Genomic DNA, 23580 nt, shown 5'->3' on the forward strand with positions numbered 1-23580 from the left:
CTATCTGTCTCTCTGTCTCTCTATCTGTCTCTCTGTCTCTCTATCTGTCTCTCTATCTGTTTCTCTATCTGTCTCTCTGTCTCTCTATCTGTCTCTCTGTCTATCTGTCTGTCTATCTGTCTGTCTATCTGTCTCTCTATCTGTCTGTCTATCTGTCTCTCTATCTGTCTCTCTATCTGTCTCTCTATCTGTCTCTCTATCTGTCTCTCTGTCTATCTGTCTGTCTCTCTGTCTATCTGTCTGTCTATCTGTCTCTCTATCTGTCTCTCTATCTGTCTCTCTATCTGTCTCTCTATCTGTCTCTCTGTCTATCTGTCTGTCTCTCTGTCTATCTGTCTGTCTATCTGTCTCTCTATCTATCTCTCTATCTGTCTCTCTATCTATCTCTCTATCTGTCTCTCTGTCTGTCTCTCTATCTGTCTCTCTGTCTGTCTGTCTGTCTGTCTCTCCGTCTGTCTGTCTGTCTGTCTCTCCGTCTGTCTGTCTGTCTGTCTCTATCTGTCTATCTGTCTGTCTATCTTTCTCTCCATCTTTCTCTCTATCTGTCTCTCTCTCTCTGTCTCTCTCTCTGTCTCTCTATCTGTCTCTCTATCTGTCTCTCTATCTGTCTCTCTCTCTATCTGTCTCTCTCTCTATCTGTCTCTCTCTCTATCTGTCTCTCTGTCTCTCTATCTGTCTCTCTGTCTCTCTATCTGTCTCTCTCTCTATCTGTCTCTCTGTCTCTCTATCTGTCTCCCTATCTGTCTCTCTATCTGTCTCTCTATCTGTCTCTCTATCTGTCTCTCTGTCTATCTGTCTGTCTCTCTGTCTATCTGTCTGTCTATCTGTCTCTCTATCTGTCTCTCTCTCTATCTGTCTCTCTCTCTATCTGTCTCTCTGTCTCTCTCTCTGTCTCTCTGTCTCTCTCTCTGTCTCTCTATCTGTCTCTCTCTCTATCTGTCTCTCTGTCTCCCTATCTGTCTCTCTATCTGTCTCCCTATCTGTCTCTCTATCTGTCTCTCTCTCTGTCTGTCCATGAAACGCATATCCCAGGAAAAGATAAACGACCCTGAAGTCACCGGCTGTAAGAATCCGTCTCTTCTCTAATTGTCAGTGGAAACCTTCCTGACTCGTTCTCCTCTGATCCTCGACCCTCTCACCTCCCGTCGCCTGAACTCATCACTGCTCCACCACTGAACTGCTCCACCACTGAGCTGCTCCACCACTGAGCTGCTCCACCACTGAGCTGCTCCACCACTGAGCTGCTCCACCACTGAACTGCTCCACCACTGAGCTGCTCCACCACTGAACTGCTCCATCACTGAGCTGCTCCATCACTGAGCTGCTCCATCACTGAGCTGCTCCACCACTGAGCTGCTCCACCACTGAGCTGCTGATGGCCCAGATGTGCTCCCAGTTCAAAAGTGAGGGATTAGAGAAGAAGAAGCTCAGCGGGCGGAGGATCAGCTGGAGTCTGGTTTCCCTTTAAACTCTGGTTTTGCTTTGTTGATCTTTTATCTGACAACACCTTCCTGTGCACTTTACAGAAAAGTACACAATCACTCACAGTAACAGACACACACTCGTTCGACTCACTTGACCGTGGAGATCCGTGTTGAGCAGCATCAGGGCGCAGGTGAGAGTGTGAACTGCATCTGAAGGGGGGGGGGGGTGTTTCTGTTATTCAACCTCATTAAAATACAGTAAATATTAGAAATACCTCAATACTCAATATACAGCTGCACCAGAATATATATCATGAAATTGAATTACAAGAACTAGTAAAATAAGAACAATCCAATTTATATAGCTTATATAAAAAAATGATCTGAAACCTTTATTTTCAAATCAATACCAGCACTTGTACTTTACTTTATATAAATGTTGATATAAATACTGTATTTTTTACTTAGTAACCAGGATGACTGCAGCTACAGATTCACATAGAAACACAACAAATTATCAACAAATAAATGTATTATTACAGGTTGATTAATAAATTATGTTTTATTAAAGAGATAAATATGCATTTTAGTTCATTATTTGATGTTTAAATGTTTATTTTAATGTTTGAATGCATGGCTTTGACTTATGATGTAGTATTACTTAGTACTTCTACACTGTAGTGCTGAATCCTTAAGTATAAAAAAACATGAGTATTTCTTTATTCGCTGCACTGACCTGCAGCCCAGTGCTCATTTAAATTGAATGTTCAATATTTAATATTTAATGCATTTAAGTAACAATGTCCAGTATTTAATGTTTAATCCATTATTCATGACTTTGTTGCGTTAAGACAAAACATTGAATTACATTGAATGAGAGCTCAGACGTATAAATGTGGAGGAGAGGATGGAGGGGGGGAGCACTCACCCTCTGAGGGCATCACGTTGGGGTTGCAGTCCAGGAATCTCCTGGAGAAGTGGGACAGAACCCGCTCGCGCTCCTGGGTCTCGCCCATCAGAGCGAACTGTCTGAGGAACGTCCTGCAGACACCACCACAGTCACCATCCACCATCCCAACCAAACCATCAACCATCAACACTGGTTCACTGTTTTAACTGGAAACCATTAATTACCATTGTGAGCAGGAACCACAAGATAGAACCATCTATTTAATCTTAAGGAATATGATGCATTAGAACAACATTAAACCTAAATAATCATATCATAATATTATACAATAAATATTACTAAATAGATGAGTTTCGATTTGAGGAATATATGTTTTTATGGTCTTTTATATTAAGTATAAAAATGACGATGATTGTTTCATCTTGTGTGATTGTCAGATATGAAGAATAACAATCTATATAAGTATTTTTTCATGGAGTATTTTTACACACAGTATTACTACTTCACTGTTTTACTTAGCTTAAGTACTGAAGTATCCCACTACTTCCTTCTTTGCTGTTACTTACTGCTCATGAACATTTTCAAAGGAAAACATTTAAATTTGATCAAAACTAATTTAAATGTGTTTAATCATAATATAAATATGAGTAGAAAATGTTGTGATGAACTAATATAATTACCAATATCTATATAAATATAATTTATATAGTATGAACCCCAGTGCAGTGCCTAGGATGTCCTCTAGAGAGCAGTGTTTCACAAACCAACAGAGACAATATTAATTATTAATACATTAAATACAAGCCACTGCAGCACAGACGCAGAAACATCTCACCCAGAGACACAATTTATAAATGCAAGTTATTCATTATTTAATCAGATTATTATTTGTATTAATTAAATATCTGTCCTATAAACTCAGGTTTCCACATAAACAACACAACAAATTTCCCAGTTATGGGATTTAACCCTAAACCTAACCCCAACCCTTATCTTATCTATTTTTTCCTTGAATATCTAAGAGCTATTAAAAGTATTTTAATTATTTTCTGTGTTGACAGCATCGTGATGTGAGTTCTCACCTCAGTGATTGGTCGAGAGCGAGGCCTGTGAAGTTGAAGAAACTCAGATACTCCTCTGCCACCATGCGGCTGAAGTCGTTGCTGTAGAAAGACGGATGTAAAATAACATTAAAGTAAAATATAAACTTGGAATATTTAAACACAAGATGAGAAGACGACACAGATAAAACTCAGCAGGATTCATAACAGCAGAGGATATCAATAAAAGGTTCTGATGCCAGTTTGCTCAGTTCAGTGAAAGACTCAGTTCCGTCTGTCAGGGACACAATCGTCACGAGATGAAGACCGGAGGCGGAAGAGAAAAACAAAACACGGAAAGACAAAAGAGAAGAAGATTCCCAGGGTGCATCTGTCAGAGGAGGAGGAAACGCTTTAATCCAGAATTCTTTCTCATCAGCAGGAGCAGCTGAGCGAGAGACAGATACAAGTCGGCAGAATGTGAAGTGATGGACTGAATCACCAGCTTCCATTAGTGGAGCTCTGAGACCCTGAACCTGTGGGTTATGAATAATAATAATAATAATAATCCCACATCCCTCCAGCAGCTCACTTCTTGCTGAGGTGGCGAGCTACGTCGGACTTCCTGAAGCCGTCCAGGTTGAAGAGGCGCTTGGCGAGGCGTCTGGCGGCGGCCACGTCCGCTCGGTGGCTGCCGTTGGTGAGGGTGTCACTGCTGCTGAGGCCCAGCCGCTCGCTGAGGTCCTGGTCCAGCTCCGAGTCCGTGGCCAGGCGAGCCTTGTCCCTGCTGAGGGACGAGGGACAGAGACAACAAGAGATTAGACTCTGACACAGGAACAGGAACAGAGAGGGAATCGAAAAGAGGAGCACATGAGACAGTGGGACGAGGAGAATGACGAAGAATTGAAATATAAGTTGATAAATAATTGATCGGACGAGAGAGGAAGAATAAAACTAATAACTGCAGCGTGTCAATACTTTAAAGGGACCAATCTCTGCTCTGTGCAGCTGAATCAAAACACACGGTGAAAACATTGAGACTGATCAAGAGAAGCAGCTTCACAGACAGAATGAAGTCGGCCTCAGAGTCCGAACCCAGTCAGAGACAATGAGCCCTGCAGCAGGTCTGAGCCCAGAGACCTGATCTCAACCTCGTGGAGTGAAGCTCTGCAAAACAAGAACCTGAAGCAACAGAGATCAGATCTACTGAGAAGAACCGGAGCAGTTTGACATGAAGCACTTTGTGTGAAGTCAAAGAAACAGGTCACACTGAGCCTCTGTTCTCTGTGACTCTGCTGAGTGGGTTCCATCTCCTGAGAGAAGAACTGACTGAGAGTCTCAAACCAGCTCCAGCTGAAGAGTGAAGCTGAACTGAGATCAGTTAAAACCACTCTGAAGTTATTAACAACCAGTGTTTATCTCCCACATTCAGCAGGAACCTGTCTGAACAGAGTTTGACGGATTTATAAATAAAAACTATTCTACACTTTATCTTCAAAGCCTGAAGCTTGTGACAGGGTGATGAGGACATCCTCTGGGGAACATGAACCTCTGACAGACAGTCTGTAACTGTGAGGCCGATTCAGTTTCCTCAGGTTGCACCTACCTGTGGCCGGACCTCCTGACAGTCAGGTACCGCTCCTCTGCCCCTGCAGACGCACCCTGACAGCAGAAGACAGAGGGCGTCCTCATCTCCGTCCCCTGAGTGACACCTCGCCTGCCCCCCCGACTGCCCCCCCGGCTGCCCCTTCCTCTCCCCCTGGAGTCGTAACCTGAACGCATCACCATCCCACAGAGGAGCTAACGTAGAGCAGCTAACCCAGAGGAGCACCTGCGGTCGCTCCCAGGGGGCCCCACATTCCTCCGGCTGGTCTGGAGTCAGATTTGTTTGCTGTCATCGGCCGTCCTCCTTCCCCCGAAGCAGAAACACGTTTCCCCTCCTTCTCTTTCCCTCCGCGTCTGTTTGCTGTTGTTCCTTTTCCCTCCTCCCTCGCTGTTCCACTGTGTCAACGCTCCCCGTCCCCTGCTGACCTTGGATTGGACGCACGGCATGAAACTCGGCTTGTCTGTTGCCTAAAAGTCCCCCCCCCCCCCTCGCCTCGCCGCCCTCCATTCACTCCTCTCAATCTCTGTGTGCGTCTCCAATTACACACACTCAGAGCAACGGGTTGTTTGTAGTCCACCTTGTTTCTGGTGTGAGCGGCTTGCACACCTCCAGAGAGAACAGGGAGGAGGAGGAGGTGTCAGGTTGAAAACCTCCACAGGGTGTGAGCCTCCACCACCGCTACAGCCTGGAGGCCGGAGCACCAGGCCCCGTGCCGGCGGCTGAGGCCCAGTCGGGTGTGTGTTCACAGCAGACGCTTCACCGCGGCCTGCAGGAGGATTAATCCGGCACAGTTCAGGCGCTGCCACCTGTTCACATCGCCTCATCAAGTGCCAGCACAAAGCTGAGAGGTTCTGAGAGAACCCCCCCCCCCCCCCCCGACTCGGCCTCTGCTTTAACGGTACCCCTGCATAATGAAGCCCCCTCTCAGTCCACTGGGCAGCGCTGCACAATGAGCCACTGTCTAATGGACAGACTGGATCTGAAAAGGGAGGAGGGAGGAGGGGCGACACGAAGGGGGAGGGTGGAATTCCAACTTTAATCAAAGTATGGACAGGCCTGCAGAAATATGTTGGCCTGGCTGTGAGATTCCAGAGCGTCAGGGCGGCTCTGGAAAGAGCGATAAGATCCGAACTGAGCAAACAAACCTGGGAGAGTTCAGAGGGATTCGGTTTTCATGTGACAGGTTGACCAGGAAGTGGAGACAAAGAAAAAGACCACAAATCTTAAAGTGTGAGTCTGTATTTGTATACGTTTAGATGATTAAAAGGTGTGTATTTATACAACACATCCATTCACACACACACACATTCATACAGAGCATCTACATGCAACACTGACTGATACACAGTCGAGCCTCTGGTTAGAGAACGACCCGCTGCACCTCCTGAGCCACAGCTTTTAGAGAACACACACACATGCACATATGCACACACACACAGAACACTCACACTCACACACTTGTCATCCACCTGCCTCAGGTTCACTCTCATCACAGCACTTGTTATCTTCTTGTGCCCTCTAGTGGCCGCAGCAGCAGGTGACCCGCTCTGCCTCTGCAGTGCTGTCACACTAAGTTAGAGCGACAGTCACAAAGCCTGTGTGCGTCAGCGCCACACAGACACACACCTCTCGGTACCGGTCGACCCACACGTCTCCTGCTCTCTGGCAGACGCTGGGTCTGCAGAGGTTCTAACGTGGACGAGGAGAAGTGTGGTTCTGCTGGAGCTTCATCTGAGTGAGCACAAAGGATTGTGGGTATGAATAATCCTGGTGAGGGGAAGGTGGGAGTCTGAGGAGACTCTGGGACGAGTGAAGGTGAATCTCTCACTGCTGCAGCAGCCATCTGCTTAATATCATGCCTACACACACACACAGACACACACAAACACACACACACACACACACACACACACGCACACTTACATAAACCCACACCAAGCATGAATTTTACAGATGCACCCACAACAAAACACCTACAGATGCACGTTTGCTCACTCACACAATCGGGAAAAATACACACCAATGGACACACACACATTTTAATCATGCATACACAGACACACACACCCTGCCTGTCCGACAGCAGAGTGACCACAGGGAGCCACTTCAGAGCAGCACTGCAGCACAACTCTCTGAACAACACAACAGTCCATTAACACAGGTTTCTGACCTCAGGGAGGAGGCCATTAAAAGTGCATTAATATTAAATTCACATTTAACCTCCTCTGTCATCGGATCCTTTGTAAGTCACCAGTTTATCACACAAACAGCTGCAGCAGCTTCATATTCCAACCAGGACAGAAACACGTTGATAATGTATCGTGACCTCGAACAAGAATGTGTCTCATGTTAAAAAGATTAAAAGAACAAATCAGGACAAACATGACAACGTAGGTCACGCGTGTTTCAGTTGTTACATTAACCACACGCTTCACTTCCTGTTTAACATGTTGACAATGAGGAACGGATCACGACCATCTAAACAAATAAAACATGTAACTGCTCTGATGATTTGAGGTTCACTGTCCTGACCGAGGACACTTGGACACGTGGAGAAGGGGTTCAAACTGCCGATGTTCTGTATGGACGACCCGCTCTTCCTCCTGCACAGTAACCAGCTGTACCCAGCCGGCCTCCCTCCACATCCGGCCGAGTCCTCCCAAGTCGCCTGCTCCTGCTCATCAACACTGAACTCTGTTTTTTGTCCACCACGTCTCCGCCTGCCTCCTGAAACGAGCCGTGACTCGATGGTTCCTACTGAACATAAACTCTGATGCTGACTTTAAATCAGTTTTACATCAACACCGGATCAGTAGAGCTCATGTGAAGTGAGAAGTGGATCCTCTGCAGCTGGCGTCAGCTCCATGTTTAGGTTTCACGACCTGCGGCTTTCTGCTCTGGTTCACGCTCACTGCTCTCATCTCCGTCTGTTCCATCAGAAACACCCGAGAGAAGATCTCCCACCAAATTAAAGACAAAGTCGGGGACAAGCTGCTGAGAAGGTTTCTCATCAAGCAGCTCAAAACCAAATACTCCACTCAGGAGCCGTCAGAGACCAAATCATGAATAAAAGAGTGAACACGGCTTCAAATGAATAACACAACTTTGTAAGTGGATGATATGTTGAGTTTTATGTTGTTAAAGTTTAGTGTTGCACTAGTTACAAGCTGCAAAAACCCATTGGGTGCAGATTTCAGACTCACCTGGGTAAAGAGACGGACGTGTTGCTGTACCAGCTGCTCCCCAGCTGTGCACACTCCCGTCCTCTAGGTGGCGTGTCGTCCGAGCCGCTGCTCAGCCGCTCGCTGGACGGGGCTCTGGTGGCGTCCGAGTCCCCGGTCACGGTGAAGATAGAGTCCGACAGACTGGGCCTCTCGTCGTGCGCCAGCGGGGCGAAGCTGAGCTTGACGATCTGCCTGGCGCTGTGACACACCCCCCCGTGGATGGCGGGGGTCAGAGTGGGCAGGTCAAAGGTCAGGACGGTCTGCGTGCTGGAGGTCAGCAGCTCCTCGCTGTCCAGGCTGTTGTAGGACGTCCCTTTGGCCCGGTGGGACTCCATGATGCTCTCAAAGTGGCGGCTGAAGGAGTCCTCCGCGGCGCAGCGAGGACCCGACACCAGGATGGGGGATTTCAGGGCCGGGTGGTGGTTGTCGAAAAAGGTTTCCATTGGTCTGGACGGAGAGGGAGGTTTTAGTGAGACTGCAACAACACAGCTGTGTTTATAAAGGACAGATTAAATGTGTGTTAACCAAGGAAACATCCAGAAAGAAGAACTCCATCTGTATTTGTGAGACTGATGGAGTTGTTGTGTGCGTTAGGTTTGTGTGTGATTCAAAACTGTTTGTGATCTACTTGGAAAAATAGGTTATGGGTGTGATCCAGATTCAGATCAGAATCTGGGTCAGAGGAGAATCCTGCTTCAGCAGAGTGTGGTACGTGTTTCCAGTGAACTTGTGTTGCTGGTGTTCACCTCTGCAGGAGGTGTCCGAACACATCTGGATCCTCCTGAGCCGCAAACAGCTGCTTCCTGGTGTCTCCTTGCATCCTCACACTGGCCCAGCTCACCATTTCTTCCTCCTCCTCCTCCTCCTCCTCCTCTTCATCTTCCTCCTCGTCCTCTTCCCCCCTCCGTCCTCTCTTGTCCTCTACCTCCTCCCCGTCTGTCCTCCCATATGCCAGACCCCCCAGAGGGCTGCCCGTCCCTGGAGTGCCCTGCACGCTGCGGTTGCTCCCAAACGCTGAGTCAGCGTCTTCCTGCTCGGCCAGCAGCAGCTCGTCTATGTCCGTCTCCCGGTAGCAGCGCAGGGGCACGGCGTCCAGGTCGGTCTCTGAATACTTGAGCGTCCGGCGAATGATGCCGGTTTTGGGCAACGACCCCATGATGGCCGGAGGGGGGGTCACCAGCTCGACCTCCACATCCTGCACCTCGTGATTGGCAGAGAGGAGAGGCAGGGAGGAGGGAGGAGTCGGGGTGGGAGACTCACTGGAGTTACCACTGGGGGGAGCTGTGGAGTTTTCCAGAGAATCTGAAACTAAAGAAAAGGAGATATAACGTCAGTCATTAATATTTCACACAATATTTCACATATTCAGGAGAAATGTGATAAATATTTCATCAATTTATTCGTTTAAAACTTTCCACCTGCATAAAACATATTTAGACTATTACTAAATGTTTTTCTAAAGTCAAGAGAAAAATAATTCTTTATCTTTTTAGAAAATTGTTATAATTTGAGAATTTGAAGTACGAAGTATGAAGAAAAGTTTATATTCCTGAAAAGTAAATATTAATAAATGATTGTTTGATGGTATTGAAATATTTCAAACTATATCCGTCTCAATAAGGACACAGAACAAGATATCTGAATGACATTCATTTTAAAGATGAGAGGAACCAGAGGTGTCCTCACTTTTCTCCCCCCCGCCGGCAGCCTCCTCAGCAGGGGTCCCGAACAGGAACTCCCACTTGGCCCGAGCGATCCTCTGACAGTGGAGCGAGGGCACGGGCCCCGTGCAGCCGCTGTCCGTCTGACACGTGCACACACACAGACACACACACACACACAACACAGGATTTCAGGAAAGACACCAGTCTCATGTCTGTGTGTTCATGGAGCCAGAGGCAGTTAGCTTAGCTTAGCATAAAGGCCGGAGGCAGTTCAGAGACTCACCTGAATCCCTGAGGTGGCGGCTCCAGTCTCGTTGCTCTGGTGACTGGACTGGCTGGACTCCGGGGACACACAGTCCCTGTCCCCCAGGCTGCCCGTCACCCCGCTGGAGCTCCGCGAGGACGACCCCCCCATGCCTCCGTTCTGCTCTGCCTCGGGAGGCTCCTCCATCCTCTGCAGACGAGGCTGCTGCCCCTCCTCGTGTCCCTCCACCTCATTGCCGCCTCCCTCTTCATCGCAGCCCTCATCCTCCTCCGGGGAGTCCAGCACCACTGGTCCCAGGAGCAGGATCTCCCTCCTCCTCTGCTCAGCTCGTTTCTGCTGGGCCGTGGGGCTGAGCGGCCGGCGGCGCTGGATGGATTGACCATCAGGAGGTTTGTCTTCGTTGGGACCGAGTCCCGGCTCGGAACTTTGCCGTGGGCTGTTCTTTACATGATCCCCCCACTGCTGCCTGGAAGTCCAGCTGACCGGTGCCTCCTCAACACTCTGATTGATGAAGAGCCTACGAGCCAGCTCAGTGCAATCCCCTTTCTCGCAACAGCTCAGGTCTTCTGTCCTGTCCAGGACCGGGGACCAGGAGTCTCCAGTGTACTGTGGGGGCAGCCGGCGATGCAGGGTGGGGGTGTCTGGAGATCGGAGCTCAGCTTGGAATAACCTGGGGTCCCTCACGGGGGAGCAGAACTCAGTGGGAGGATGAGAGGGACGGTGGAAACGTGAGGGAAGTGCGGGGGAGCTCTGAGCTGCAGGAAACACCGAGCTCTGATGCTGCGGTTTCTGAACGTCCAGGTTGAAATTAGCGTGAGAGTTTGTTTCATACGAATGACTGAGCGACTGCACGACGGAGTCCTCAGGCTGGTGAGAGTCTGTGTTGTCAGGTGCTGGCATGTGTCTGTCGTTTAAAGGGATGTTCATCTTAAGCATTGGCTGAGACGCTTGTGCATGTGGAGGAAAACTGTGAAACCCTCCAGAGGTGGAGCTGCTTGTGATCTCGCCTAAAGCATTGTGCAACGAGGACCTCCTCACCTCGGATAGAATGGAAGATACTTTGGTGGCCTCCTCCGCGAGCCTGCGAGCAACTTCAGGGCTGTGAGCCGGGGACGAGGACTTACTGTCGCTCAACTGGTTCAAGCCCTCCACTAAATTATTGCCTAGTTGAAGGATCGCTCCCTGTGGAGAGGAGCTCCTGTTACAGGTCCGGCGGATGTGTTGTTTGGTGGCTGGACTTCCCACCGCCGGCCTCTCCTCTCCCGACCAGTGGCGAGGGCTCTGGGTCTCCACAAAGGACCCGGGCCTGGAGTCAGAGGACGGCCTGGACTGGGAGGAGAGCCGGTCAGACGCTGGGCTCCGGGGCAGCCCCAGGATGGCATGGCTCCGATCTGTGAAGTTGTCTTTGGGGCTGATGTTCTGATGCTGGACAGGAGAGCCGGCCCAGGACTGACAGCGGGGCTGTTTGCTGCAACGTGAAAACGAGGTTTGCTCCAGTGCATGGGCCAGTTTAATCCTCAGCAAAGGGGATCCGAACTCCTCCACCGCCCTCTGGGTCGCTGCCCGGCCGATGGGGTCCAAGGCTGGTGGACGAAAGCTGGGAGAGAAGGTCTGCTGGTGACGTCCTGGTGATTGGAAAGTCAACTTGGGACTCGAGCTGCACGATGAATCGGGACTCCCAAACCAAACTGGGTCGCTGAGGCGCTTTCGAAAGTGGGAGGGATTGGACCTTTCCTCTCTGGTCGCCCTCATGCGGGGACTGTCCAGCGTCTTCACGTTGGACTTCTCAATGTAACTGAAGGTGACCACGGAGCGCTTCCCGTCGCTGACTTGCTCCTGGTTTAACCTCCGGCAGCCAGGAGGCGTGTGAGGGAGGACGACCCGTCCAGGAGGAGAAGGTGCTCGTGAGGAGCGGAGGATGGAGACTCCATCGCTCCTCTTGCCTCCTGTCGGCGAGCTGCCGGACCGATGGAGCTGGAACCCGTCGGCCTTCCGACACGGAGACGGTTTCTGTGAGCAGTCCTGAACCAGCCGGTGAGCAGTGGAGGAGTTTGTGACCATCGGACAGGTCGTCTGGGTCGTCAGCTGAGACAGGAGCTCCGCAGGGCCGTCCTGAGCCGAAGACTTCACTCCTCCATCTTCTCCAAAGGCCCCTTTGCCTCCGCTCTGATCCGGGGCAGGTCTCACCTCCACATACAGATGGAGGACTTTCCCAGACTGGGACATGACCTCCTCAGGGCAGGAACCGAGGATGGAGAAACAGAGATGGAGCCGAGTCTAAAACGAGGATAGCTTCTCTTGGTCCTTCTCTTCTGTTAGTTGTTGGTTTTCTGCTGCTGCTGCATGTCGGGATACAGGCGTGCTCGTGGGACAGCTCCCTGTTCTTTACACCTGTGAGTGAAAGAGAGGAGGATTTAATGTTTTGTATTTTCATATATTCCTGCATTGGCGACATAACTTGAATTCTTCATTTCTCTGTAATCAGTGATGTGAAGAGGTCGAATAGATCCAGAAACAGCAACAGTGACACTAACACATGTGGACAGTGACCGGGGGAGCTCAACACACTGTTCTCCACTCCATGATAACTCTCCTGCAACCTGAAGCACTGCATGCTCTCACTCAGCACCTGACTCTCCGGTGCAGATCCTCTCCTCTGGGATGTTTCCCTCTGGTGCAGCTGATGGTGTCAGAGCAGGAATCCTCCTCTGCTCTGTGACTCACGAGCGGTAACTTGATCCTGAATGAAACTACCCAGCTCTGGGAGATAAATCAGCTGAGAGGATCGTGTTTCTGACTGTGACTGTGTAAACAAGCTCATTAAATAATCAGAGGAGCCTGCTGTGCTTGTGTTTTGGGAGCAGATGTTCAAATCAGAAACAGTTAATTCAGTTTCTCACCTTCAACCCTGATCTGTGAGGCCTCAGAATCTCCTTCCTGTCACTCAGCAGCTCCACAGCGCTGCAGCACCTCATGCACCAAACAACCACAGCCCTGCTCACAAACACCTTCTGTGATTCCTCATTTAAATCCTGTGCTGCAGCCACTTCTTCTCTCTCTATCGAGCTTAATCCTTCTGGCGCTTGCCGGACTCAGTCGAGCTGAATTCTCTGCCACTGTTCACGCAGCACAACTTTCCACAGATCTCCAGACGGCTGCCAGCAGCGACAGCTTGGAGCTGCCGTATGGAAGCAGTGGGAGAGAACGTGTGTGTTGAAGATTGAAGTTGACAGAACAAAGGGAACTTGTGAGCGGGTTGGCACGCAGGGCGAGCGGCGCTCCCTCCGTGACCCGGGAGAAGTTTCTGCCCTCGCTTCAAAGAGAGCAAAGTCAATCTCAACATCCTCCTCGTGGCTCTTAACTGTTTCCCTCAGCTTCTCTGCGTGGAGCCTCCTCACGTTCACAGGCTGTTTGCTGCACCTCCTCACCCTGACCTCCGCCTCCAGTGGACCGGAGCGTGAGCAAATCTCAAAATGCAATACGAGGGATTTTTCTCTAATTAGCAAACGAATCTCACTGCCTCTATATTTGTCTCACTCACACATCTTTCTGCCAAGTTCACACCTCAGAGCTTCCCACAGCTCTGAGCTCACAACAAAGGCCTTTGTCCAGTTGTGGGCGGCGCCCGTTGTGTGAGGAGGTGTGAGGAAGACGACCTGGCTCCTCGGCTGCAGCACAAACGTGACAGATGCATGAAGCCACGAGGCGAGATGTGATTTATTTGTCTTTGGGGAGAGTCCAGGTGAAGGTGTGAACGCATCCCTGCACACACTGAGGAGGGATCCGACACATTCAGAGGCCACGGTCAGTGTCTTATTTTATTTGAATGTTTCCTGAATGACGACCGACTCAACTGACATCCTCTGCAAGAACTTATTCAACTGTAATAGTCCACAACATCTGAAATGTTCCAAAAGCTCATAAATACTGTGTCTGAGAGAGATGCTCAACACGCTGCAAGCACAGACAACAGAACGCTGATGTCCGCTGTCAGTGTTTCCAACCAGAACCCGAGTGAAACGTCCAAGTGAGCCTGAGAGAATTCAGCAGGATTCACTGCTAGCAAGTGGAATATTGATGATTGACAAGATATCTTAATATGGACAGATACCGAGGTTTGAGAGCTTTTGGTGATAAGGGCTACCGCTAAAATTCTACAAGTTGCCAGTTGCGATGGAAAGTCATGTCCCGCCTCCTGCTGCTCTACAGGCTCCACCCCTCGCCTGAATGTTCCCCACATGTTTCTGTTGGTGTGAATGAACACACAACAACATGAACACAAACACAAACGATTGTGCGAACGTTCTCCAGAGTTCATTAAGACCCTTTGAGGAGCAGATTTCAAAAGGCTGCGACACTGAGAAGTTATCATGATGATTTTAATTTAATCTTTAGGTAGAAATAATCTCCAGATACAGATACAAAGCTCAGACTATATGTGAACGTGGCAAATATCAAATTGCATCTATTTTAAAGCAGGAAGTTAAATGGTAAAGGGGATTACAGACGTAGGATTTATCAACCGGACTGAGTCGCACTCGTGAAGATGTCGGCTGTGACGCACAGTCCAGATGTTTCCAGATGGAAAACAGTGTTCTAAGAGTCACAGGCTCGGTTCCTGTGACTGTGACAGAGCCGGTCGATCCACAGAGATTATTATTAGATATGATTTGTCATCTATGATCAACAGGATGAGGAAGTCCGTAAGACATCGCTGCACAATATCGATTCTGGAACGAGCCGATGAGCCTGAACTTAATTTGTGCTCCTTCTTTTATCTGATACTTCATCACGTGGAACGAGAGTGAAACGCAAGCGGGAGAACGAGCACATGAGATGAATGGCAGGGAGAGAGAGAGAGAGAGAGAGAGAGAGGAAGAGCAAAGTGGTGTAGATGAAGGAGGGGTAGAGTTACAGGAAGCAGGAGCACACACCTCGTCCTCTGAGAGACGCTTTGAAGGCTCAGTTCAGCTTAATCACACCAGAACAAACTGATTCCACTTAAATGTTCTTGTTCAAAGTGAGAGAGGAGATGTGGAGAATATTGAACGTTGACGTGTGGGAGGTGAAATCTCACTCGACTTGTTTATTTGTCTTGTTCTGAACAAACTCAATAAATAAACCTCGGACGTGGATTTTAAAGGATGACATTTAAATAAACAGGTGGAAGCAGAATCACCTTTAGTTATAACCTCTGAAACAAAACTCAGAGGTGATGACTCATCTCTGTTGTGCAAATAGACGACAACAAACACACACACACACACACACACACACACACACTCACACACACACTCCACTGGGACCTTTATGGGGGGACTCACACAGGTAATCAAACCCATGTGCTGCAGCGGGATACGACGGCTGTGTGTGTGTGTGTGTGTGTGTGTGGGGGGGGGGGGGGGTTGTGATTCAGGCTAATATTAGCTCCCAGCATGCTCGCTGTTGGCATCGTGCACCAGCAGCTATGATTTCAGCAACATGACAGGTTGTTCTCTTAACACATCGAGGCCTGGGGGGGGGGGGATTTAAGAGCGTTTCTTTTGGTTAATGGTCAACGAGGGATTTTCAGGGACGATCACAGAGAAAGACGAACCGTCCAACCTCTGAACGTCCACTCGCGCTGATCGAAGACGCCATCGATCGCTCTACATGTGATATCTGGTTACATCACGCTGTATTTGGTGCAGCCGCCTACTCATGCTAATTCCCGTGAGTTGGCAGGGAGAGGAGTCGCTGTCACAACCGAAATACATCCCTGGAACTCGCTGAACTTCTGCACCGGCTCACAGTCAACCGAGCGGCGCCTGGAGAGGATGAGCTGACGTTAAAGCGTCTTAGGAGCACGACTCTGTTTCAGAGACGTCTCCTCGCTCCTCTGCAGATTTCCTCCAGCCTTCGAAGACAAGCGCAGACAAAAGAGAGGAGACGTCTGACTCATGCAGAGACACAAAACCCAGCGTGAGAGTGAGGGGGGGGGCGGTGCAGGGAGGGTTATTGGTGGAGAGGAGAAGGGAGGGCAGTCATATCCTGCTAAGACCTTGGTGCCTTCACCAGCCCTGAAGTCACCACCTCCACTCGCTGCTTGAACAACGACGAAGCCTCGGAGGCCGACCAGATGCTGCAGCCCTGAGTAAAGTGGGTTTCTCTCAATAGAGCAAATCCTCAGATGCTTTCACAAGAAGCAGCGTCTTCGAGATCTCACATGAAGAAAGTCACATGTCAAAGAAGCTGTTCAGAGGCACTGATACACACAGAACAACCATTTAATTCAAACTATTCTATTATCCACAATGATTCTCATCAAAGTTCATCTCAAGTTGCTTATTTTCTCCAAGTTAAAGTTCAGAACCTTTAATTTCCAGCAGCAATAAAACTCTAGTTCAACAGGAAGGAACCTGAACCTGCTCCGATCTGACGTCTCTGCTGAAAAACACCAGAAAGAATGAGATTTCATAAAACGTGTTCAATCACATGTACAACCTTAAATCTAAATATATCACATGGAGATGAAAGCTTCCTCTGAGGACTCACGTTTACAGGAAGCAGGAGTTTGAACACTCTGCACCTTTACACACACCTGGAGGTCGAAGGTCGTTAATGATGCACTGATCTTAAATCCACAGAATCGATCATCACACAGGATCTTTATCTTCAACACTTCCTCAGCAGAAAAGGTCTCAAGGCTGGTTTGTGCTCGAGGTCAGATTTGTCAGAGGGGCACTTCCTGCACTGACCTGCCCACACACACTGATATGCAGCCGCTCATTTCACACCCTCACACATGCTCTCACACTCTCACACACAAACACACACACACACACAATCCTGAGGAGTCCCACTTTCTCCACCTGCTCACTACAGGACGTGCACATCTGGATCGTGCAGCTCCCTCAGTGGCTGTTTATCGTGATTGACCCCGAGGTGTCAGCAGAAACCAACAACAACACACGCACACAGTAACACACTGTAACACACAGTAACACACAGTATCACACTCACCTCTCCTCCTCAAACCAGGATTTACACCTCCCACGTGTCTTATCTCATCTCATCCTTCCTTCTTCCGTCCCTCTCTTCAGCACAGACCTGTCCAACCGGGCCGGCTCTCTCTCTCTCCCTCCCTTCTTCCCTCTCTCATTCTCTCCCTCTCTCTCCCTCCCTTTCTCTCTCCCTCTCTCTCCCATGCTGACGCTCAGCCAATAGGCAAGCTGCCATCACCCAGCCCTGCCTCCCTCCTCCTCCTCCTCCTCCTCTGCCTCTCACATACATGCTGAGTCAGTGTGGAGAACTTAGCTATGGGAGGTGCAGTGAGGAGGGAGCATGTGAGACAGTGAGGACTGAAGTGTTTTAAAGATGGCAGCTCGACCTCCTCCTCTGGGACACGCTTCAGAATGAACATGGCAGATGTGACAGGATGAAAACTGGACATGTGGTCTGATCCGTCCCCAGCAGGTGTGAAAACCCTCCTCACGAGGTGTGAACACACAGAGAGGGAGGAAATAAATTAGTCCGACTGATTGGACACAAATATTCAAAATATGGATTATTATTCCTCCATATCACAAGTAGAACTCGTTAAATATTCACAGAGAAATTGAGCTTCCAAGCTCTCTGATATAATCACGTTATATAAGGATCTGTGCGTTTCTAACTTTGAAGAAAATCATATTTCCTCCGACAGGGAGTTGAATTAATGTATAAATGAAGAGAAAAAATAAAAGTCTTCTGACGTCAGAGTTCTGTTTGTGTGTCAGCGCTCTGTGACATCTATATCTGGTTCATACAGTCACTTCAGTGTTTGTGTTGGTCCATCATAGTTTGAATAATTTATCCAACAGAGATTTATCAAAAAACCTCTTATAGGAAATGAATTCAGGAGGTAAAAGCTGCTGAAATATTAAAGAGACACAGGTTGACTCTGGCACACGAGACTCTGACTCACACATGCACACGCACACACACAGACACACACACACACACAGAAATATTCCTCTGTGCCGTACAGTTCCTTCACAAAATCCTTTGATCTGATCTTTAAAAAAGAAAAGTTTAAGAATAAAATATTTTCTTGAACATTTGTGATTATTTTATATTTAAAATTTACACAATCAATATCTTATGATGCAGCAGAACCAAGAGCTTAATCGTTTTACCAGTTTGACCTCTGACCTCCACGCAGCGCTGGAAGCAGGAAGCTTGTTTCTATAATCGAACAGTAAATCTGATTCTCTTATTTACACCTCAAAGAGCTCGGTGATGTCTGACGTCCTCCTGGTGAATTCTCTTTCCTCAGAGTCGCCCTCGGCCTCCAGCCCTGAGGTCGGGGGGTTTGGCAGCTGCTGAGCTCACCTGAGGTGAAACAGGTAAAAGATGAGAGGCAGCGATCAGCAGCTTCTACGCTCACTGCAGCAAACATCTCACTCAGCTCACTACAGCTCCGGCCTCACAGCAGCGTCTGAACGAGCCTCAGTGACAGCACCGACTCTCTCATCAGACAAACAACGTTAAGGACAATCGAATTAAAAGATGAAGTCGACTGCCCGATGTTTCCAGGTGAACTTGAGACAAACAGTGACATTCATTGATCGATGGGTTTTAAAAATAAACTCCTGGAGAGGAAGGTTGGATCTGCTCCATCTTTCCTCACGTGCCTCCATCTTTTCCTGCTCCAACACCAACATGCAAACAACCATCAGGACGAGACGTTTACAGACTCCTCGTCTTCTGGGAAGATTTTCTGGAATCATTTTCTGGCTTTTTATAGAATAAATAAAAGACAAATTTCCACTTCCACAATGAAATGAAGCCAAAACATCCCTGATCTGAACGCTGTCATCTTGCACCAATGACATCATGTGGAGTAGAGATCGGGGGGCGGAGCTACGGCCCCACCGATACACACGCTCAACCAATAAGAAGTTAGACTCAGATGTCAATCATGACATTTCACCCTGTTCTACAGCTTCAGGTTACAAATTAAACCACTTTTCCCAGTTTGATATGGACTACAGTTTTTAAGTTTGGCCCGTGTTCCATCTGCGAACATGGAGGAGGCAGGGTTTATGACCTACACTGCAGCCAGCCACCAGGGGGCGATGGAGGCGATTCGGAGTCACTCTTGAGGAGCTGTCCGGTCTCCAGACTTTTGAAAACAATGACCTGTGGTTGCTCCAGTCACATGTCCTGAATTAGACACGTTACAGCTCCACCATGTTTTCACCTGAAGAGAGAGAGAGTCACGTATTCAGATAAACAGGGATTCGACTCTTCGGCCGAGCGATGGGGGCGATCAAACATGGTGGAAAAACAATCACTGGCACTGAAACGTTACCAAACGGCCAAGAGTGACGCCTGCATCCCCATTAACTCCCATCACATCTCCACTGGGAGCCCGGCGTGACAGAACCAGAGGGACGGAGCTCGAGTAACGAGCAGGAAACGCCTCTACAACAGATTTGAGCTTCATTAATCACGAGGATCCAGGAATCTGCAAAACGTCTCCATCTGCAGCTCGGCCAACAGGAGGCGGAACACAGCAGGATGGTAAAAAGCTAATGCTCGCCATCATCACACATCCAACTGCTTAGAGGCCGTTTCACTGCCAGTGCTCCCACCTCCCCCCCCCCCCCGGAGCCTGCTCACAGCTCGGTGCTGGATACGAGCTGAACGCACCAGGAAGATCTGCAGCTACTGTGACAACAGGCAGAATCTGAGAAGACGATGGGAGAAGAGAGATAGAAGCAGTGAGGACGAGGGGGGGGCGGGAGGAGTGGGAGAGGGTAGGAAGAAATAAAACAGACGTGAGAAGGAGGTAAAAAAAACAACAACACTTGAAGACGGCTCTGGTCACTGAAGCTGTTTTCTGTGAGAAGAGATGGAGGCCGGAGCGTCTCAATGTGAGAACTGATGGAGACACAAACATCTACCATCAGTGTGTGTGTGTGTGTGTGTGTGTGTGTGTGTGTGTGTGTGTCCTGCTTCAAACTACACAACCTGTTGTCCTCTCACTACAGATTCTTCTTCTTCTCGTCAATAAACTTCATGAAAAGACTGAAGATGTCGTAGAAACATCAGCGATTGTTGTGCATTAAAAACACATGAGCTACACAATCCTTCAACCACAGACACACACTGTTCTCTTCAGTCTCTTTTGTACATCTGTCCGGGTCGCGGCTGTTGATCACATCTTTTCTTTTGACACAACAGAAAAGTTCTGATCCGGACAAATAATCAACGAGCTGAAAAAAACTCTGTGAAGATGAAGATGAGGGCAGAGGCAGATTCTCATCTTCATCTCTACAAGCCACCCCCCACCCCCCCAACTCCCCAATACACCTTCAATTAATCAATTAAAGGACGTCATGAACTTTTCTGGAGCATCTCTCACACACATGTATTAACTGTGAGAAACCGTGAATGAAGTTCATATGAAGTTCTCGTAGCTGATTCCAGCCTGTTCAGGTGAGGAGGAGAATGGAGTCTTCTGCCCCCCCACTCGTCCATTCACTGAAACAGAGTCTGAGCCCCACAGACGAGGTGTGTGTGTGTGTGTGTGGGGGGGGGGGGGTGCTGGATTCATAAACCGTGCAACAAATGAAGACAAAGTGCTTCCAGCTGCCCTTGTCTGTGGCGGGGGGTGAGGAATGGATCTGTCCTCGGTCGGTCGGGGGGGGGGGGGGACATTTGACCGAGTCGTCAATCGGTCACACAGCTCCGTCCTGTCGGAGCCGCAGAGGGGACCGGAGCTTTCTGCAGTGCCGTTAATCATCGGCAGCGAGCATCAGCATAAACACGAGCAGGACCCGAACCCGTCAGCACGCACCTCACAACTGAAGAGTGACTGTGAATGTGAAATGTAAAGATGGAAAAGTCCAGAACCCAAAGATGAGATGAGATTCAGGACAGGATCAGGTGTTGGGGAGAATAAGGAGGAAAGACAACCTGGAACATGTCTGACTTCATGCCAAGCTGAACCGAAAATAATATATATGTGTCAACTCAAGGCAACACGTGTGTCCATTGTATGATTGTATGTCCCTGGACACTCGTCCTCTGCAGTTTAAAGGATTTGTATCTGTGGACAGAACTAACCTGAGAGGAACCTGTGAGGAACTGGATCCAGAACCTTGAAACTGACAAGCTTACATGGATCAATGATCAATAATCAATAATCAATTCACCATCTGATGAAGGCACCAACATGTTTCTGTTTGCTTCACTGATCAGGACAAATAAACCAAATTCAATTATGAGAATAGAACATCTGCAGCAGCATCATCTCCGCCTGGAACCAGCTCCTGACTCAACAGCATCACCTGTGTGCAGGTGCAGGTGACGTCATGTGAAGCCCTGTCACGTACACACACACACACACAACTTTTGCAGCCAAGGACAGAAGTTGTGTGTGGATGAGACGCACCGACGCGTCTGCAGTGACCTTCCAGTGCGTCCCACAGGTCCCGTGTCATCGTGAAGCAGCGCACGATCACGGCACGTGCACGGTCAAGTTGGCGTGCACGTGCTCTGTGGATGTGAGGCAGCGGCGCGGCGCAGTGAGGCGGAAAAAACGCAGCATGTTGACGGACGCAGTACTCACCAGGAGCCGGGAGGGTGTCTGCAGCAGGAGCCAGAGGCGGGCGTGCGCGTGTGTGAGCGTGTGTGTGCGTGTGTGTGTGTTCAATTGTGCGTGTTCTCCCGGTGCCACAGAGGATGGTGATGGTGTTGCATCGCAGACTGCTGCAGGAAACACACTGACACTGCGGTGCACGTTCACTGCCCCTGCAGTGTGTGAGTGTGTGTGCGTGCGTGTGTGTGTCTGGGGGGGGGGGACGCTCTGTTTCGCGTCAGCTGGACTCGTGATGCTGCTGCGTGTTGAATCCACGTTTTGTTGCCTCAACTCTCTCTCTCTCTCTCTCTCTCTCTATATATATATATATATATATATATCCCCTTCTCTCTTTCTCTCTCTACCTCTATCTCTCTATCTCTCTCTCTCCCCTTCTCTCTCTCTCTCTCTCGCCCTCCTCCTCATGTTGCGCATGCGCAGCTGCAGCCTCCCTCTTGTGCATCATGTTATTTGCAGGTGAGAAGTTAAAGCCACATGTTCACATTAAAGCAGCAGCTTGATGATGATGAGTTTTAATGTGTGAACATGAGAAGGTTCCCTCCTTCTCTCCCTGAGCGTCTCTTCTCTGTGACCCTGCTGAGTGGCTTCCATCTCCTGAGAGAAGAACTGACTGAGTGAGAGTCACAAACCGTCACAACCAGCTCCAGGTGAAGAGTGAAGCTGAACTGAGATCAGTTAAAAAGACTCAGAAGTTATTAAAAAGCAGAGGATCATGGGTAATACAACTAAAAACCACTTCAGCCCAACATGATGAACCAGCACGTGGCTGCAGGGGGCGCTGTAGCTCGGTTACCTTGTGTAGTGTTGCTTTAACGCAGGTTCAGAGTGGATTTAAATTAAATCATTATAAAGACAAGAAACACAAGAAATAATGGAAGAACAGAAAAAGCATACCATATATACTTAAGATTAAAAATGCCTCTTAAAACTGATGAAACATATGATTCAAGAATGTTATGTTGCTTTTAACCAGGCGTTTGCTGGTTATGTTATTCATATTATTATTAACAATTAAAACGTGTAATATGTAAAGTTTTACTACTTGAATAGTGTTGTTATTTGAGACTTGTGTTGTATTTATAATGATGTTTAACAACAACAACCCAGAGTTGTTTTACAGTTTGTGTTTGAGTCAATTAATCAATAAATAATTTCTGCACTTATGTTGTTCGACATCATAATTTACATTTTGTGTTAAGATCTTGTGTTGGAAAAAACTCACTTCCACAACCAACAAGGAACATGACATAAGAAACAATTAACTTTCTCCACGTTGACAAAACTCTGCATAAAAACCCTGAAATGTTTTTTAGAAGAGTTTTAACGTGGTTTGATTATAAAGTGAGTTTTGCATTGCACAGTAAAAATAAGCTGCTGTTTGCTGCCGCCTGCTGGCAGAGAGGAGCATTGCGTTCCTCACTGGTTTGAACTGTTACTTTTCTGCAGCTTCAAGAACTGAATTATGCTCTACATCAGTTTCAGTGTGTTACCTTTGTTAGTATTGTGTTGCCCTCCCTCCCTCCTATAAATGTCAAGTTTATGAGAATGCCAAGGTTCTCTAGTTTTATCTCTGTCATATATTGTTCTCATCATATAATTGAACCACGTCACCAACGTCTCATAAATGTGTTTCATACCCGTCGTGTTCAACGTGTTCTTGCTCTATCTTGGCCAGAAGAGATGTCTGCTGTCGTTTTGACATTTATCACGTTTGTACGAATGTTAGCTGATATAAAAAAAGGTCTTAAATCCAGATTGTGCAACAGGGCTTCAGGCTTCAGGCTGATAAAGCAGGATCATATCTTCACTGAGGATAAT

At 48.3% G+C, this 23580-nt stretch overlaps 2 protein-coding genes across 4 annotated transcripts in view; both read right to left on the minus strand.

Annotated features, from left to right (window-relative positions):
- Window positions 1–9506, minus strand: part of LOC133976147 (PH and SEC7 domain-containing protein 1-like) — a 35578-nt gene extending 26072 nt beyond the window's left edge. For 2 of the 3 annotated variants that reach the window (XM_062414265.1, XM_062414264.1), the window contains exons 1-6: window positions 8951–9506; window positions 8184–8651; window positions 3967–4161; window positions 3417–3497; window positions 2353–2465; window positions 1576–1634 (exon numbers count right to left, since the gene is read on the minus strand). In XM_062414265.1, the coding sequence (XP_062270249.1) occupies window positions 1576–1634; window positions 2353–2465; window positions 3417–3497; window positions 3967–4161; window positions 8184–8651; window positions 8951–9360 (1326 nt within the window). In that variant the 5' untranslated portion in view covers window positions 9361–9506. Of the gene's footprint in view, window positions 1–1575; window positions 1635–2352; window positions 2466–3416; window positions 3498–3966; window positions 4162–4980; window positions 5075–8183; window positions 8652–8950 lie in introns of those variants that run through there. The other variant, XM_062414266.1, reaches the window with a different exon arrangement.
- A 352-nt stretch (window positions 9507–9858) lies between these two features.
- On the minus strand, window positions 9859–12518 carry LOC133931848 (uncharacterized). The gene is made up of 2 exons (XM_062378792.1): window positions 10152–12518; window positions 9859–10008 (listed from the first exon to the last, which is right to left on the minus strand). The coding sequence occupies exons 1-2, from the start codon at window positions 12357–12359 to the stop codon at window positions 9859–9861; spliced, it is 2358 nt and encodes a 785-aa protein (XP_062234776.1). The 5' UTR covers window positions 12360–12518.
- Between the last annotated feature and the right edge of the window lie 11062 nt (window positions 12519–23580).

Source organism: Platichthys flesus, chromosome 20, assembly GCF_949316205.1.
Source record: "Platichthys flesus chromosome 20, fPlaFle2.1, whole genome shotgun sequence".
In the NCBI taxonomy this organism is placed as follows: domain Eukaryota; kingdom Metazoa; phylum Chordata; class Actinopteri; order Pleuronectiformes; family Pleuronectidae; genus Platichthys; species Platichthys flesus.